Below are 18,668 nucleotides of genomic sequence, written 5' to 3' on the forward strand. Positions count from 1 at the left end.
TTTGTCTCTCAGATGGACCCTTCAAGTGTCCCCCTTCTGGCATGGCACTTTGTGGCTGTACAGAACTCGGTGAACCCCATGCTTGCGTTTTGTAGAGGCGATGTTGTTCATTTTCTTCTGGTAAGTTTGAGTGTTTTGTACTGTGTTTCAATTAATCACTTCTTTTTCAGCTGACTGAGCCTCTGGCTCTTTGAATTCTAGTGTTATGTGCATGCTAAGGATGTCTGCAGCTTGCAACAGGCTTGGGAAAACAAGCTGCTCATTGCACTTCAGCAAGCAGTGGTGTCCTTCCTTGAGGATCTGGAGGGCTGAGCTTTGTGTATTGCAGAGGGAAACATTGACTATAACCTCACTCCATTTCCCCTGGAGGTAGAATAATATGGGTTATTTTGAGGAGAGCATAAGAATTTGAGATGCTAGTTTGTTTTTTCATATAAGACACAGGTCCGGAAGACTTAGATAAACCACTAAGAGACAACTGCTTTCAAGGCACATGTGTTTAGGTATGCCACTTCTGCAGATCTCAGCAGATTTCTTTTTACTTTTGAAGATTTCATGTCTGAATTCAGTATGAAAACAGTGCTCAGGCTTCAGAAAATGGAGTAGTTTGGCTTTGGAGTGCTAGGATGTTTAAGGAGCTGTTATGGCATGCAACTTCTGCAGCGCAAACGAGCAATTGGCATTTAATCCAGCAGAGGGCATGTGTTTTTCTGCTTCCTTCCAAGAGCCAGTCCTCAGACCTCTCCTGTTTCCTTACGTACATGAAAGCTTGGGAAGTGGGACACAGCACTGATTCAGAACAGTGTGTGCTGTTACTGTGTGCTCAGCCTGAACTCCTGGAGCTGGTGTGATGCGTTTGGGAACTGAGAGGCTGAGCTGAAGGATGTATTTCTAAGTCTTGTCTGATTTCTCTTTCAGGTAAAGAGGGATGATACTGGTGCAATACATGTCACTAAGCAAAAGCAGCTCCATCTTCACTATGACCTCATCAACTTTACTGTAAGTCTCGATACTATTTTTTTACACCAGTTTTCTTGTAATTGAACTCAGGATCCCTTAGTTGTATGTACCACACATATGGACTGTACTTATCTGGAGTTCAGTATTGAAGAATGTCTTTAAACTTGGGATTCGTTAGAAAACTAGCTCAAATGAAACAGCAAGTAGCGATTAAGGGGTAAAAAGCAAACAAACAAAAGAGTAGTTGCATGCAGACAAAATATCTCCTTTTCTGGGGAAGAGGGTAGCCTTGTTAAGGAAATATTTTCAAGAGCCAAAGAGAATTTGGCAAGCAGTATTTTTATTCCTTGCTTAAGAATGCAGACTTCTCTGTTATTAGCTCGGTAGAATCCTAGTGCTTTTATATATGGATGCTTCCTAACTTTCCATAATTGTTTGATTTCAACACCAAAAATCCCAACTCCAAAACACATTTACAGAATAGAGATAATAAGGCATGAAAGGCCAGAATACCAAGACAGGCCTCCAAATGAGCTAGAATTTTCTAGAAATTAGATGAGATTTAGCTTTGAAATAAGGAAGGAGGTTTTTTTTGTTGTGTGAATGGTGAGGCACTGGAGCTGGTTGTCCAGAGAAGCTGTAGGTGCCCCAGCCCTGGAAGCGTGGAAATGTTTGAGACCAGATTGGGCTTGAATTGATTAGAAACTTGTCGCCACCCTCTGTGTAACACACTGGAACAGGTTGCCCAAGGAGGCTGTGGATGCCCCATCCCTGCAGGCATTCAAGGCCAGGCTGGATGTGGCCTGGTCTGCTGGTTGACGACCCTGCACACAGCAGGGGGTTGGAGCTGGATGAGCACTGTGGGCCTTTTCAATCCAGGCCATTCTATGGACAAATGTTCTCAAGTGCTTAAAAAAATGGGAGGGCTTTTTGCAGGGTTTTGGTCATGAAAGTAGAAGTTTAAGAATATGGGCGATGGGCTTTGACTTAAACTTGGATGTACTGCGTCTTTTTTTAATGTATCTTGATGCTGTATTTAGCTCCCAAGGCATCTGAGAACAGGTGTTGTAGTAGTCCTGTTTTTGAGGCTTTTGGATGGAAAGCGTGCTAGAGCATAAATAGTGCACCAGCAGGACCAGAGCTCTGTTGGGTTGCCATTTGTCTGCAGGTGTTTTCTTTGAAGAGATGTCACTGTAGTTTTTCTCATTATAAAAGCTGATAATCTCCCCATTGTTACCTTTGGAGTTATGCATGGTTCCTGTTTTGTAGTAATCATGTATAGTGTTGAAGTTGCTAATGATTCTAGTCATTCTGGTGTAGGTACTTGGGGCTATGCTCAGAACTGGTTTAGTTACTCTAACAATGTGTGTGTTGCTGAAATCTGCAGTTTGTTGCCTTTTTCAGTGGATAAACTCCCGAACAGCGGTGCTTCTGGACAGCGTGGAGAAGCTGCATGTCATAGATCGTCAGACACAGGAGGAGCTGGAGACCATAGAGATTCCAGAAGTTCAGCTGGTCTACAACAGCAGCCACTTCAAGTCCCTGGCTACGGGAGGCAACGTCAGCGAGGCGCTGGTGTGTGCGGATGACCTACTTGTGTTTGCTGACTCTGTTTCAGATGTGCCCAAGAGAAAGTGGAGATTTAGTAAGAGAGCTTTATGAGACATCTAAAAAACCATACGTGGTGTTGCTTTAGCCAGCTAACAGCAATTGCCATTAAAGCCTGAGACGTGTGGCTTGGAAAAATGATGGACCCAAGTAAATTTTTCTTGTTAAAGTGCTCGGCAGCGCTTTAAGCTGCATTCACAGCAGAAGGCCATGATATAACAGCTTGCTCACTTACTATTGCCCAGTAATCTATGTTGTTCTCTCCCAGTCCTCATTATGTTATTTTAATTACAATGTTCAAGTATATGGGTGTTTCTTGGAACGGTTTACAGAAACAAAAGGCAGTGTGACTTGCATGACATTTTTCTCCCTGCAGGCACTGGTTGGAGAGAAAGCTTGTTATCAGTCCATCAGCAGCTGTGGTGGCCAGATCTTTTACCTGGGAACTAAGGTAAGTGTGGGGAGTTTCTAATGGGAGTAAGTGATGTTGACTTCTGTTCTTTCTACGCTTACATCCTTGACTTAAAGAATGTGCAACAATTTGATCTTAGTTGAGCTATGAGCTAAATAACAATGTGATACTTTCGCAGCATCCCAGTTTATGCCATTTCACAGTAGAGTTAGCATGACTTTCTCTGTCCTGAACTTCAGTTTCTATTTCCTAGACACACTAATGAATAAATAGAAGAAAATAAGAGGGTAGAGAAAGTTAGACTCCATTGGATGGAGTTGATAGAAGGATTATCCTGTTTTTCCTGCCCTGCAGTGCAAGCAATCTATGAAAAAGCAGAGAGAGGTGTGTTACAGGATGCTATACGGAAATCTGAGAGTTGCTTTACTTCTTGTTTTATACCAGCCTTCTCTGTGGGGTTTGTGGGATGCGTGAGCAACTGTAAGTAAATAAATAACGTGTTTGGTTTTGGTTTTCTTTTTTCCTTTTCTAGTCAGTTCATGTCATGACATTGAGGAGCTGGAGAGAGGTAAGTTGAAAGGAGAACTGTACAACATGGTAGGTTTGAATTGCTTAAATATAGCCTAGGATGGAGCGAACTATAGAGCTATAGCATTTATGAAGCTTGTTCCGAGCACTGTGTTCAGGAGCCCTAATTGCTACACAAAGCTAGCACTGTAGGTATTCTGCTTTCCACAGTGGGATGCTACAGGGCTGCTACTTGCATGAGCTTGCAGGCTGAATAGAACCCTTGTTTTCCCAAGCAAGGCATACAATGCCTTGTGAGACTTCAGCTGCTGTTAGCTAGGCGGAGTTGCCATTCTGTATAGCTTTGGAATGCAAACATCCTATCAGCCAGACAGGATATAGGAATGGAAGGAAATCTGGTTCCCTGTATTTTGTCTCCAGCTACTGCAGGAGCTACATCATCAAACTTATCAAAGCCTGCCTAGGAACTTCACTGGATTTTTGGATCCTTGTTTCTGTTGCTAGAAGCCGTTTTGGATTATCATTCCTCTGGCAGCTGAAACCCTATTAATTTTCAGATTAAAGCTCTTAGCGAGCTGTTTATATCTCTGTTGCTTTTCTTTTCAATTGAGGAAAAAAAGCAATTTTTTCATGTTCTGGTTCATCACTTCACAGTATGGTTATTCAGAGTGCACACATTGTCCATTAGACTTTGTTTTGCAAGGTTAAGCACGTCTTTTGTCACCCTCCCATTCCTTTCTTTTTCATAATCACTGTTCTGTGCACATCCTCTGTGTATGGGAGATTGGTAATCACAGCCTGAACCTCTGATTAATCAGCTGAGGCAAGTATGGGGTCAGCTGTGGGAGCACAGGTGAGAGTGATGTAGCTGTGCTCCCGGAAGGGGTGGAGCTTGACTCCATCCCCTCTGAGACCTCATTTAAGGGCTGACTCCCACTGGAGCAGTATCTCTTGGAGATCGCTCACCAGGGAGGACTGCCTCAGCTGCTTCGGTCAAGGCACCACCGTTGGTGAGTTTTCCCTTTACTCATTCACTTATATACCTTCTGTACATTTTGTTTCCATCTGTACATTTAAAACCAATACACTCTGCCTTTAGTTTCTTGTCCCATGTGACTCTGGGTAGGATCTCGCAGTCCCATGCACAATGGCTTCTGTTCTCTCCATCTCTAACAGATAGGTTAGGCCTTGTGCCTCCTTGTGTTGCATTTTGCTGGGTTGTTTTGGCTGTGTAATATCAGTGACTTGTAGCACTTCTGAGATTCATCAGTACCTGACAGCCAAACTCTGACTTCTGTGGACTGCTTGTGCCATTGGATTGCATTGTACTTCTCTTACCTGGCTTTAGGGATTATCTTATTGTTTTTTGTCTTTGCGGTCTGCTGTCCACCTTAAATGTTGGTCATTAGCAAACTTCATTAGTAAATTCTGCTTGTACCAAGTTAGTTTACCAACTCATTATGTGAAGGGGCCTACGAAGTATGAATGGTTTATCTCTGTTGTGGTACAGTTGCTGCTTTTGGTTATCAAGATCACTCTTCTAGTCTTCCCTCCAGCCATTCACTACCACCTCTGCCAATGAGAAGTCTTGCTTTCAGCCCTGATTTCATGTACGAGCTTTCTTAGAGTTCTAAAATCAATCCCAACATACGTGCTCTGAGCCAAACCCATTCTAAATTACCATGTGGTTTCTGTAGTACTGGAGGCCTCTTTGTTGTAGGGGATTTACTCAAGAGTTGTCATGGAGTATGTGAGGTATTGGGGTGTGAAGGTGAGAGTTACTTCTCAGTGTGGATTTCTTTGCCCTTTTCAGCTGCGCAGCAGAAAATGTACATCTGAGATAATCTTGTTTGAGATGCTGCCCTTTACTGCAGTGTGTAGTCAGCTTCAGGTGTTTCCTAGCCCCTTGCTGTCAGCAGTCATGATCTGCTATTAGTCTTTAAGAAGGAGAGACAATGTTTTTTTCTATAACACTAAGGTCTATTATTACTTTTTATTGTAGAGAATCGATCACCTTCTGAAACAGGAGCGTCTCACTGATGCCCTGGCTCTCGCTTGGTCCTTTTATGAGGGGAAAGCAAAGGCTGTAGTAGGTAAGTTTTTGTTTGAATATTTATGACTGAAACCACCAGGTTGAGTTTCAAACCTATGCATGTACTGGTGCTGGCATCGCTGTTCCAGGATGAAGTGTTGGAAGGTAATTGAAGGAAAGAAATGAGGATGTGTTGCTTTGGGTTTGACAGAAACAACATCATCACTGTGGATCAGTTTGGCTTCCTTAGAGTCAGAGACCTTTAGGAGGCACCTTTGTTCAACTGAAAATGAGACCTGATCTGTGCTTTGACTCCTATCTGTTGTCTATCTGTCCTATCCTGACTGGGATTGGGCAAACTGAATTGTCAGCAAGTAACTTACGGTAGTTTTGACAGAGGACTCTTAAGGATAAGATCCTCCTGCTGTGAAATTGCTGGCATATGAAGATGTATCTTGTTTGAATGCATGGCAAAATGTAGTTAAGCAAGTTATTTTGATTCCTGGAAAATTATTGTTGCCTTCTAAGTTGGCATTTAAGAGTTGTTTGTCCTTACAGTGTAGTGTGCTCCTTCACATCAGTGCATCCTCCAGCCATTGGCCTCCTATGCACTATGTGTCAGTTTACTGTTAATTATTCTTTAAATGTTAAACTAGTTTTCTTCTGTCAGACAGCACTCAGATCTGGTCTTGTCATTCCTATGCTGGAGCAATCTTTAAATTAGGAGAATGAGGTCCTAAGAAAAATGGTGGGCTGAAAACAGATGACAAAACTCTGCATTTAGATATTCCGACTTCTGTATCTCAAGTTGTGGTACTTATGGTGCACTTCAGTGCTTTCTTTTTTTTCCTAACCCCTTCATTCTTTCCAGGCTTGTCCGGGGACACGAGCAAGCGGAAAGCAGTCATTGCAGACAGAGTGAGTCACTGATCTCTTCCTAACTAGATTTTCATATGCACTTATGTGATGTTAATTGTGTTCCTGGAAGGAGTAGCATCTCTTCTCTGGAAGTTATTCCACTTAACTCTCAACAGTGTATACATGCCTGACTTGCTCTGATTGCAAGCAGGATTTACCTTTTGGGTAAAGGTGGGGATTAAATCTGCATCATTAGGAAAGGAAATTGTGACACCATCTCACCTCAGCTTTGAGATCTCAAAATCCAGCCTCTGTTCCCTTCACCGGGGACAGAAACCCCTTTTGTGGAGGTAATTGCAGTGTTTCCTGCTGTTTGGTTGTTGGCAATTCATCAGTGTGTAACTTTCTGACTCCCTGACTGGAAATGTTGATCATGTGTACATGGAATAAACATTTAATTGATTATGGTTTCAACGTCACAAGATTGTGTTTCTGGAAAGGGTGTTTAAAACATGTAATTATTGGAGTAATTATTCTTCTGTACTTTATTCTTAGTGCATGTTGTGCTTTCGGATAAATAAGCTGTTATTTAAGATAGCGCAACTTAAGCTTTGGGTGAAAATGTGGCCCCAGTGAGTCCTGTGCTTCAGTTTGTGTTCATCTGCCTCTTAATGTGCTGGCAGCCTGGCTGTGCATTCAGTGTAGGCCTTCAGAACCCCACCAGGCCGCTCCTGTTCCATCTCCTGCAGTTGTCTAAGCAGCCTTGTTATAAGTACCAGTTGTAGCCTCTTCCCTTTTTCCTTTGTGCTTGCTGTAGCTTATACCCAAACTGGAGCAATAGGGTTTGCCATTCAGCCAGCCCCCTAGTCAGGCTATTAAATGTACTACCAAGCCAACCTCTAGTGTAGGATGGGAGTGAATTTTCTTGTATCTTGTAATGCAGATGGTTGAGATCCTTCTCCATTATGCTGATCGGACTTTGAAGAAATGCCCTGACCAAGGAAAAATCCAGGTTATGGAACAACACTTTCAGGTATGTTGCTCCAGAGGACTCTCTTGGAGAGATCTTTGTAAACTCCTAATCCGAATCATCATAGAATCACAGAATGGCCTGAGTTGAAAAGGCCCACAATGTCAACCAGCAGCCCAGGCTGCCCAGAGCCACATCCAGCCTGGCCTTGAATGCCTGCAGGGATGGGGCATCCACAGCCTCCTTGGGCAACCTGTTCAGTGCATCACCACCCTCTGGGTGAAAAACTTCCTCCTAAAATCCAACCTCAGCATCCCCTGTCTCAGTTTAAAACCCTTCCCCCTTGTCCTATCACTATCCACCCGTATTGATACTTTGTTGTTGCATAAGATGTCTATGTAACAGCCATGACCTGTTGGGGAATTCTTGTGTGATGGTTGGGAAAGTGGCAAGTTCATGTGTGACTGTTTGCCAGTGTATTGTCCAGGCTTCGTTCTGTGCTGTGCAGGATGCACTGTTCTGCAGGATCTTTGCCAGTCACCACAGCTTTTCTTGTTCCTTCCCCAGGATGTGGTGCCTGTCATAGTTGATTACTGCCTCTTGCTCCAGCGCACGTAAGTCTGAGTTCATAAGTCTGTCCCCCACATCAGACCATCACCCCATGCAGCTCTGAGCGCTGTCTCCCATAGTATCACCTTGTGCAGAGGAGTCATTTAATGACATGATGTAGAACATCACAGTTTAGATGCAGCTTTAAAGACTGATGCTGAGGTTAGTGAGTTCAGTACCCAAAAGCTCCTGTTAAGTTTTCACTGATGTGCTGAGGAAGAAAAAATTGGTTCATATTTTCCCCCACGCTTAACAAAATTTTCACCCTCTGTCGAAGATTGTGAGATTTTGGTGTTGTCATCATTTCTCCTCCAACAGCTGCTTTTTGTGTTGCAACACGCATGGATTAATTTGCTCTGTGGAGCTGCCTCTGACTCACATCTGCATGGGAGGTGAATGGGCCATCTAGCTGCTGAGCTGAAGGAATAGTATTTAATTTGGAGTTCTCAGATAGTAGATAAATAGGAATATTAACCTTATTGGATAACTAAACGTATCTTTTATTTTGTAGGGATCTATTGTTTAACCAGATCTATGATAAGATGAGTGAGAATTCTGTAGCCAAGGGAATCTTCCTGGAGTGCTTGGAGCCCTATATCTTAGGTGATAAGCTGGTGGGAATCACAGCTCAAGTGATGAAAGACTTGCTCCTTCACTTCCAAGACAAGAACAGGTTGGAAAATATGGAAGCCTGCATTGTGCATATGGATATCACCAGCCTGGACATACAGCAGGTGTGTCTTCCAGACTGAACACTGCACTGAGTTCCTCTGAATAAATGACAGCATCCCCTCGCCACTGATGCAGACTTCTTTTCAGTACAGCGTAGCTTGTGGAAGGCAGGGAGTCGCCTTTCAATGGACAAAAATGATGTAGTCCAAACCAATGATGCCATTTGGCCACTAACTTGTAAGGGGGCTCTGCTCTGTGTCTTTGCAGGTGGTCCTTCTGTGCTGGGAAAACCATCTCTATGATGCCATGATCTACGTCTACAACAGTGGGATGAATGACTTTATCAGTCCTATGGAGGTAGGAGAGATGCTCATTGCAGCCATTTGTTTGTTTGCTGAGCTTGCAATCTGTGTGAGAAATGGCATTTTAGATTAATCCATAATCTTCTCATGCAATATATAGGTTCTGTTCTTTTTCATTCCGAGGGAGAAATCATACATGATATATGCAGTTATTTGACTAAATGCATTTAAAAAGTGATTTGTAATTACAGTGCTTTGGTGCACACGTTTTTCTTTGACAGTGTATCTGAGGAAGCAATGCTCTGCAACCACAGAGTGAGAAATTTGTGTTGATTTAGGGGAAAAAAAAAGTCAGAAGAGAAATACCATGATGAATTAAGGAGGTTGCATTGCAAAGCTATCTGTAAGCAGCTCTGTTGCCAGTGTTGAGCCTGGCCTATGTGGCATGATGTGCTCAGAAACCATCAACTTCCTGCTTGATGGGAATAATGGCAGTGCAGGCATGAGAGGTTCTATGATCACCTCCTGCTTTTTTCTTTCATCCTGTGCTGACACAGCAGTGTATGTTAATGCATAGTTAAGAGCAGTGGAAATGAAGAGTGAAGTTCTTTATGTACAAAGCTCAGAAAAAATTGCTTTTTAGAAGCAGGGTTTGTTCTTAGCATTTGGGTAAGTGAACACAGGGCTCAGTGTAGTGCTGTAACAGAAGGCTCTGTTGGTGCTGCTCATCATGAAGATGTGTCTGATGCACCAATTGCTCTGGAAGCCTACAGATAAAGTGTCTTATTTCACTGTGGAAACACTGCTGCAGTTTCCTTAATAGTGCTAAAATCAAGAGTTTGATGCACCTGTGTTTGAAAACCTCAAACTGCTCAGCTGATAGGAGTTGTCCCATTCTAATTTCCCAGGAAGGAGGCTCTTTAGGTAGTTGTGGTTTTAAAAAGACTTTGTGGAACCTTTAGCACTAGCTGTACAATTACAAATAACTTCATTTCAAGAGGCAGGTATTTAGATTAAGCCTCACTCAGTGTTCCCAAATTGGAGGCTCTAATGAGTAGCCTGGAGGTTTGCATAATCTCTGGTGGCAGCTGAGGAACAGGAAATGTCCTGGCCTGGTGTGATTTGAATGTTACTTCTGAGACCACTGAAGTTGTGTTTAATTGAAGTGTGGCCTTTTGTTTAAGGTTAGATCTGATTGGCTGAAGGGTGTTTTTGCCATAACATCAGTTGGGAAAGACATCTTTTGCTGTGTCTTGGTGTCCTCTGTTCTTGTTAATTAGAAGACATGGCGAGAAAACAGCTTCTCTGGGGAAGGTGTTCCAGTGATCTCTGCTTTGAAATCAAGTGGAATCTTTGCTCTGAGCCTTTCCAGCTGCCTGAACACTGCTCTTGTTCTTGTCTTTTGAACAGAAGCTGTTCAAAGTCATTGCTCCTCCACTGAATGCTGGGAAGTCTCTCACAGGTACAGTATTATTGCCTCTGAAATTGTTTCTAGATCTGGGGTTGGATGTGTCAGACAACACTGGTCACTTGCATACACTCCCTATTAGGGTCTTTGAGAAGAGGAAAGTGCTCTGGTACTGCTTAATGTCTGTAAAGCCGCTTTACTTACAGTGTGTAAAAATGTGTGTCAAAGGAAGAGTTTTGTTAATAGTTGGGGAAAAAACAGTTGCATCTCTATATCTTGTCTTCTGAAGTAAAGGTGACAAATGATTTTTGTTTTGTAGATGAGCAGGTGGTAATGGGCAACAAGCTGCTCGTGTATATAAGGTAAGGCCATTTAGAAAGAACGTGTGCTGTTGCTCAGTGGTACCAGATTTTAACTCATTATAGTTGCAAAATCTTATGCTGTGTTGTGTTTCAGAGTTTGAGGGATTATGTAAAATACCAGTGACTATTTGCTATGGCTGATTTAGTCGCTATGGCTTGTGGCACATCACAGAACCATGGAATATCCCTAGTTGGCTGGGACACACAGGGGTCACTAAGTCCAATGCCAGGCAGGAGCCAGAATCCAAGCCCTGTGTAAAAGGGTGCTATCCAAACACTTGAACTCTATCAGCTCAGAGCCACATGTACTGCCCTGGGGAGCCTGTGCCACCTCCATCACCATCAGGTGCAGAACCTTTTCCTGACCCCCAGCCTTACCTTGCCTTGATGCAGCTCCATGCCATCCATTTGGGTCCTGTATGAGGGGATAGGTGGGGTGAAGTTGAATACTTGGAGCTGGTAAGCCAAGGTTATGGCTTTGTCTTTAGAATTTGGTTTCTCCTTCATCTGTGTGTGACAGCATTCATTAGCAAGGAGTCAGTAGCCTGAGATGCTGTTTTTGATCCCTTTGGGTAAGCCGTGCTTACTGTATTGTGATTTGCTGGAGGTCATTCTGAAATGACCCAGTAGTGATTAATGAGTGAGTTCCCCTTTCCGGAATCTATCCAAGATCATGAACTTTGATTCTGTATTATTGCTGCATCAAAAAAATGCAAGAGAGATGGCGTTTTTTTGGTGGGAAATCCAGAGATATCACTGTTCTGTTCCTGCTGTGGAATGACAGACTTTGGATACAACTTCATGCAGCCAGTTGACTTATTGTGTATCAGCAGCAATCCTGTCTGCAATACTTGCTTTCATGATACACAAAATACATTTAAGAACACCCTGAAAACTACATCAGAAATAAAGTGTTTTCTTCAATCTATTTAATGTTAAGAGTTAATTTAAAAACAAACAACCAAAAAAACCCACACAAACCTTTCCCTTTGTTTCCTATAGCTGCTGCTTGGCAGGCCGTGCGTATCCATTGGGTGATATTCCTGAAGATCTGGTACCTCTGGTTAAAAACCAGGTGAGCAACGTTCTGGAAGGACACTCCATCACGCGAGAATTTAGAAGAGAAAGCGTGTGTCTTATTTCATGAGTTTCTGATTGAAAGCAATTATTAATCTGATGTCTGATAATGGGTTCGTCACAGAGAGTAGCAAGCTGGAATCACAGTTAATTTGTACCAAAAGTATGACAAGATGTGCGGGTTGCATGCTGTGAAAGTTGGCATGGTGACCGCCAAGTAAATCCTCTTTCCTTATTTCCATCAGAACCTTCAAGCCAGCTATTTCTTTTTCTTTAAGCTGTGTCTGAATCTTGGCCCAAGGCAAGGCTTAAGTCCTTTGGAGACATCCCCAAGATGCCTTTGATCACCATTTTGTGATCATAAGAATATCTTTCCTTAATTCCTGGCTAATTTTGCTACTAAAATAGTTTTCTTTTTGGCACACAGTATCTCACTGTAATTTCAGGGCTTTAAGAAGTGGTAGTGCTTCTTTTTGGCACTTCCTTTTCTCAGCACAGTGGAACAGGTAGATGCTTTTGTTGCTAAACTGGGGCTTGTTGCTGTATATATGTGGCAGTTCTGGGTTGTTGCAAACCCATTCCTCATGGTATGCCAGCCAGGCTGCTTCCTTCTGTCAATCAAGCACTGGGCTGTTGCCTTCTCCCATCACCTTATCATGCATGCTCTCAAAACTGGCACAGCAATGACTGTGGCTTGAGGTCTGAGAAGCAGAAGCATAACCAGCAGCAGTAGCACTGTGGAGGAGCCATCAGTGTCTCCTTGTTGTGATCTCTGATAATGTTCCTGAGGGTCTGACTTAAGTAACATCTTCTGCCTCAGCTCTTAAACCCAGCACTTTAGCTACATTATTTTTATTAGGTAGTTTTCCTACTAGTTCCTGGCTGGCAGGAAGGAACCAGGTCCAAGGAGGCCAAGTTACACAGAAAGGCTATGGTTCTGCAAGTCAAGCTGCTGATCCATCCTGGTTTCTCTGTCACCATGCTAAGAAAGTTAACTCAGAACAGGAATGAATGAGAAAATGAGACATTTCCTGGGGGCTGGCTTTTTTACTCTCCTAGGAAAGGATATTGCCTGTCAGTTCCCTGTGGGATCCCAGTGTTTACCTTAACACACAAAGACAGAAGCTGGCCATTCTGCAGCCTTTCTGTTAAGAGCTTTGTGCAGCACAGGACTGGGACAGCTGCAGCTCTTGCTGTTTGTTGCCTTGGAAAGGACTGGACACCTCTGTCAGTAGCTAGATAAAGGCAGTTACTTTCATTTTTGAAAGGCATGCTCAACTTTCTGAAGTTAGGAAGTCAACAAAGGAGTTGGATAGCACTTGTGTGAGTTTTTGCAGCCCCTTAAAGTGAGGGTGCACATTGGTTGGCTCTTCCCAAAGGAGCTGCTGATGAGGAGGGGAGTTTTTCCTTGGCTAAGGAGCAGTTGCTCAGCTGCTGAGGAGAGCTGCCAGCATGAGCAGGCAGTTAACTGAACTTCAGACAATTAATTCTGCACGAAGGAGTCTTAATTTTCTGACACTGGTTGGTAAGTTGGCTGGTGAGCCTAAGGAACAAGCATCAGGAAACATCGTTCAAGCACAACGATGGACTCCTAATGTATTTTAAAGCTTAAGTGCAAAGCAAGTGGTGATGCTTTCCAATGTGCTTGCAGTATCACTTATCTGAAATCCATAGGAAACCTGCTGTGTTTGAATCTTCATTGCAGATCTTTGAGTTTCTCATCCGGTTGCATTCAACAGAGGGATCTGTGGATGAGGAGGTCTACCCTCACATTCGTACATTGCTGCACTTCGACACTCGGGAATTCCTTAACGTTCTTGCTTTGGTAAGAGACCACTGATTTCTTCCAGGGGGACTGTGCAGCACTTGTTCTTTCGTTATCTGTGTTGTGGTTGCATGATCTGTAAGGTTCTGTTAAATAGAAGCTTGTGTTTTAGCTAAACCAGGAGTTACTGGCTTGATACAGAAACAGTTGGGATGTGCACTCTGTAAGGAACCAGAGGAGATCATAATAGTCATCATAGATTCATAAGAGTTATAATGATCATGTGGTGCACTCTGTAGTGAGCACTGTGGAAGCAGAGGCCATCTAAAGCATAGATAAACCAGGAGCAGAGTAGTTGTAAGTTCCTTTGTAGCACTGACATCTTTCTCCATTTTCTAAGGTTTGGCCTTCTGTCTTAAGTTTCTTGAATCTCCTCCCTCTATCTGGGCCTGTTACTTTGATTAAGTGTGTAAGAACTGTTGTAGCAGTTACAGAAAAGCAAGTTGTGTCTTGGAAACTGCTGCTAGGTCATATGCACATGACGGGCTTAAATGTGTTGTTGGCTTTGCAATGTGGCTGCTGCTTCATGATGGCTTACATTTCTGGGGCTGCCAGCATTCCTCAGGTGATGTCAGTGTTTTTCACCTCATGCAGACATTTGAAGACTTTAAGAATGACAAGCAGGCTGTGGAATATCAACAGCGCATTGTGGACATCCTTCTGAAAGTGAGTGTGCCTAAAAATTAACCTGTGCTTCCATCTGACTGATTATTTATAACTGCAGTAAAGCCTATAACATAGATGAGGGCTTTTTGGTCCCACACTGGGTGACACCACTGAGGAAGTGGGCTTGGATTCACCATGGCCAAGGCTTGTTGGTTGTGTGTTTCAGAGTGAAGCTACATGACATCAAAGGAGACAGAGAGGGCTCCATCCTATCCGTGGTTACGCCTGGGTTGTGTTTTGTTGTTAGGATCCTTCTTTCTGCACTTTTCAGTTCATTTATTTCTGCTTCTCAGTCCCAAGAACCTTGTGCTTGGCAGGATGCCACCGCTCTTCTGATGAAACCCTGCTCCCATGTCTGCGCGTGCTGTGTTTGGGATGTAACGTGCTCAGAATGACAGGCCTATCTTTAGGAGATGGGAGAGAAGGGGAATGTCAGAGTTATCAGGCTGGTAGTGTAGAAATCACTTGTCATCTGCAGACTGTGTTCCTTAACAATGTTCTCATTAAAAGCTATTGCTGCCAAATGCCATTTGGTTTCCCCTTCGTAGCTGTCAGCATTAATAATGAGTAACTCCACTTGGAAGCTGTTTATGTATAAACATATCATAAGCAGTGTTTCCCTGTCACTGTCATCACTGATAGATGGAAGCAAGGGCAGCAATGAGTGAATTCAGTGACAGAGCTGCGTTGGGTGACCTGAGAAATGCTTCTGTGGGGGACCTGCAGTGAGCCCTGCTGAGTTGGGTGCTGCTTTTGGGATGTTAGCTCTGTGCTGGGTTAGCCCGTGTGTTGGTAGCTGCTGTCAGCAGGAGGTGGCACACTGCAGCTGTGTTCTGGACTTACTGTGGGATGTGTTCCTGCAGCACCATGCAGGCTGTGAGAAATTGTAAGTGCTCTGTGCTGCTGAGCACATCACAAATGGGTTCTGTTCTCCTGCAACAGAGCCCAGCACAGCTTCCTGGGAGGCAAATGAGGGCAGCTGCTGAGAAGTGCTGCCGGATGAGATGCACCTGCAGACAAATGGCTTGGTGTTACAAGAACTCTGCCTTCCTTTGTCTGGAATCTGCTCTCCTTCTGAATAAAGCCTTGAAAAATCTTAGGTCTTTTAATGGAATAGATATCTGTCGTCGGCACTTGGGAACTAGCCATGCTTTTACAGTCCTTTGGATAACACAGATAGAGCAGATGTAACTTTTGCCAATGGTCATGTTTCAAAATGCCCAGGTGTTTGGCCTGCAGCTTTGCTGAGGTTTCTGTATCAGAGCTCTGGTAGTTTCATCTTCCCAAGGACTGATGAGGATCCGGCTTGTGAAAAAACAAATCCAAAACAACTAAAATAATCCCTTTTTTTTTTAACTAGTCAACCATATTTGTAATGCCATAAGCTAATGTCATTCTTACCAGGCTCCTATATGAAGTAGGCTTTGTAAACAGAAAATTAAAATGAAGTGGTAGCGTTTCAAACAGAGCTGGACTCAATTCCTTAACGTGTCTAAACTGTCTGCCTCCGTCTGTGTAAGGTAACCATTAGCATCTTGTGGGATCTGGAACTCCAAGTCACTTGGAGAAAGCAGCTGCATCTCCCAGGCTTACACTGGATGAGGTTATGAAGTGTGAAACGCTGTCTGTAGGCTTTGTTAGAGCACCTTGTAGGTGTTAGTGACAGAGTGGCTCAGGTGATGGATTTCCTTCCAGCTAAATGCCCTGCTCTTAGAAGGGGGATTCTCCAAACAGAGGCATTTCACCTTCCCTTGGTGTTTGAGGGGTTTTTCCTTTTGCAGGCAGGAGGCACCAAGTGCCATTCCTCTCCATATGCCAGTCAGGCGATGAGCACCCTGCTGATTTCAGACCCTTTCTGTGGCAGCTTTTTGATACCCAGGCTTTCTGTAGTTGCAAGCTGAGTCAGCACAGCCACAGGTTTCTCAAAACAGTGACTGACTAACAATCCAATGTGAGAAAAGAAAGTTTTCTCCAAGCCCACACTTGTCATTGAGTCATTTGATCAGTTCTTCTGCATACCACAGCTGAAGTGGTAAATGCCTGAGGCTTAAAGTCAAATGCATTGTTTTCTCCTATAATTATTTATTTGGTTGTTTTTCTTCGTGTGACATTTCTCTGCCCAGGAGCTCAGTCACATATCCAGTGATAAACACAGGCTGCAGAAATGGAGATAGAGGTGAGTTTCCTTGATGCTATTTGGAGCACCAAACTTTAGGGGCATGCAAGAATTCTTCCCTTTAGTGCTGAACAAAGAGGACACTGCCTGCATCTTCAGGCCACGTGCAGTTGGATGTCAAGGCAGGTAGCTTGTCTGTTGAGCTCTAGTCTGGACTAGCAGCAGGAGATTGTATAGGTACCTCAGGCAGGAGAAGGCATAGGATGGCTGTGCAGTGCTTTCTTGTTGCAGGATTGTAATTAGTTTCCTATAGGCAACTGAAAAGTTGGTCACATTTCTGTTTCTCTCTTTACTCCTTGATTATTCTTAGGTCATGGTAGAGAATTCTGACTTCACCCCATCGCAGGTTGGCTGTCTCTTTACTTTCCTTGCCCGTCAGCTGGCCAAGCCCAACAACACGCTGTTTGTGAACAGAACGCTTTTTGATCAGGTAAGCGATCTTTTTTGAGGAGCAGAAAAAATCCTAAAGAGGATCCAGCCCCACAGAAGCTGTGCCTGGTGCTGCAGACTGAGGCAGTCCTGTGGCATTACAAAGCAGGTAGTGTCCTGCTGGGACTTTGTAGTATCGAAGAAGCAGAGCAGTAGAGACCACTGAAGCACAGTGAGGTGTGTATTCCAGCCTGCTGCTGGAACTGCGTGTGAAATAGTGTCAGGTTGTAGGAGCTGGAATTAGTGTAGCAATGCTTCTGCTCTTCTCCATGGAGTGGCAGATTTCCGTGGTCAGTAGCGTGTCAAGAGGGGTAAAACAGCCCTGCAAGGGCAGGAACTAATCTGCTTGTTTTAAGCCCCAGTGATTGTTTTGTGACTCTGTTGTCACTAGTTTTACCTAGGAAGATTATCGGCGTAAGGAGATAAAGAGTGCCAACTAAAATGACTCTCCTGAACTTATAGAGCTGTTGTATATGTCTGTATCTGTCAGTTTATAGTTCCTGTGGCCACCATCCTTCTCTGCTGTTTGGAACAGACTGAAAGGCATCAATGTATGCCTGAGGCTTGCACAGGTTAAGTTTATATTAGAAATTGTTTGGAATGAGAAGGAGGTTTTAATGGCTACAGTAGTTTTGCTTCAGTAATGATATGGATATGTGAACGCTGCTAAGCAATGGGTTAGAAAAGGCCCATAATATCATTGAGTCAACTGTCATTGAAGGCTAACAATTCTGCCACTAAATCACATCCCTAAACACTACATCCACATGTCCCTTAAGTGCCTCTAGGGATGGTGACTCTGCCACATCCCTGGACAGCCTGTTCCAATGCCACTCTTTCCATGAAGAAATTCTTCCTGACATCTAATCCAAACCTCCCCTGGTGTAACCCAAGGCCTCTTCGTTTTAATTTAAGACCAGACAAAAGATTTACTGAGTTTAAATAGATTTGGATATTGATACGTTTTAATTATGTGATTTTCCTGAGTTCTGGAAGAGATGGCACAGCCCAGGAGAGAAGTCAGAAGGGTTGGGGTAGTGATTGCAGCTGTTTTGTGTATAGTCCAGAGAAGGACCATGTGGTCACCTGAGTTTTTTTTATATTCCCTGAGATGCCCAAAGGCTGCTCCTCGATCCAGGTGCAGGGTCACGATTTTCCCTCCCATGGTGTCCTTCAGCAGTTCTTGTTTACTCCAGCAGTCTTAAATGTCCTTAGTTACAGGATCGAGCAGAGATGAGTACTCTCATCCATGAGATGAGATGACTCATAGATGAGTAGTTGTAAATCCAAGCTGTACCATTGTGCTCTGCTTTGCTGTTGCCAGTGTTGGTGCTCGCAGTCTGCTTGTACTGAGGGCTGCTGGACACTCGTGCATCTTGATCAGCAGATTGCCTGCATGGTTTGCCTAGCTGCTTCCTTTGAGTGCACCCAAACCCATTCTGGAGTTTGGGACGTGTGTTTGTTAGTTTATTTGTGCTACAGAAAAAATTAACGGGCCACCATTTATGTTAACTAGGTCTAATTCTTGCTAACTTCTACATCTTCACACAGGTCCTTGAATTTCTATGCAGTCCGGATGATGACTCCCGGCATTCAGAGAGGCAGCAGGTAATGGCCCTCAAGGAAACGTTTCTGTAAGCCCTACGTGTGTCCAGGCTGTAGAGCAGAGTTTGCCCTCAGTGGGCACAGATGCTGCCTGGTGGTCATAGTGAAGGCTGTATGCCCAAGCAGTTAGCTAGTATAAGAGTGATGACCTGAAGGGTTGTACAGAGCA

General features: G+C 43.7%; 1 protein-coding gene across 1 annotated transcript in view; it reads left to right on the forward strand.

Annotated features, from left to right (window-relative positions):
* VPS8 (VPS8 subunit of CORVET complex) overlaps window positions 1-18,668 on the forward strand; it is a 60,825-nt gene that overhangs the window by 11,773 nt on the left and 30,384 nt on the right. Inside the window, exons 13-30 of the mRNA XM_072344648.1 lie at window positions 13-120; window positions 919-999; window positions 2,365-2,535; window positions 2,945-3,019; window positions 3,513-3,548; window positions 5,511-5,601; window positions 6,412-6,458; window positions 7,342-7,431; window positions 7,936-7,982; window positions 8,489-8,711; window positions 8,917-9,006; window positions 10,362-10,413; window positions 10,679-10,721; window positions 11,724-11,796; window positions 13,504-13,623; window positions 14,218-14,289; window positions 16,776-16,895; window positions 18,446-18,502. Of these exons, the coding sequence (XP_072200749.1) occupies window positions 13-120; window positions 919-999; window positions 2,365-2,535; window positions 2,945-3,019; window positions 3,513-3,548; window positions 5,511-5,601; window positions 6,412-6,458; window positions 7,342-7,431; window positions 7,936-7,982; window positions 8,489-8,711; window positions 8,917-9,006; window positions 10,362-10,413; window positions 10,679-10,721; window positions 11,724-11,796; window positions 13,504-13,623; window positions 14,218-14,289; window positions 16,776-16,895; window positions 18,446-18,502 (1,596 nt within the window). The remainder of the gene's footprint in view (window positions 1-12; window positions 121-918; window positions 1,000-2,364; window positions 2,536-2,944; window positions 3,020-3,512; window positions 3,549-5,510; window positions 5,602-6,411; window positions 6,459-7,341; window positions 7,432-7,935; window positions 7,983-8,488; window positions 8,712-8,916; window positions 9,007-10,361; window positions 10,414-10,678; window positions 10,722-11,723; window positions 11,797-13,503; window positions 13,624-14,217; window positions 14,290-16,775; window positions 16,896-18,445; window positions 18,503-18,668) is intronic.

The sequence above is a fragment of the Excalfactoria chinensis genome, chromosome 9 (genome assembly GCF_039878825.1).
Source record: "Excalfactoria chinensis isolate bCotChi1 chromosome 9, bCotChi1.hap2, whole genome shotgun sequence".
In the NCBI taxonomy this organism is placed as follows: Eukaryota; Metazoa; Chordata; class Aves; order Galliformes; family Phasianidae; genus Excalfactoria; species Excalfactoria chinensis.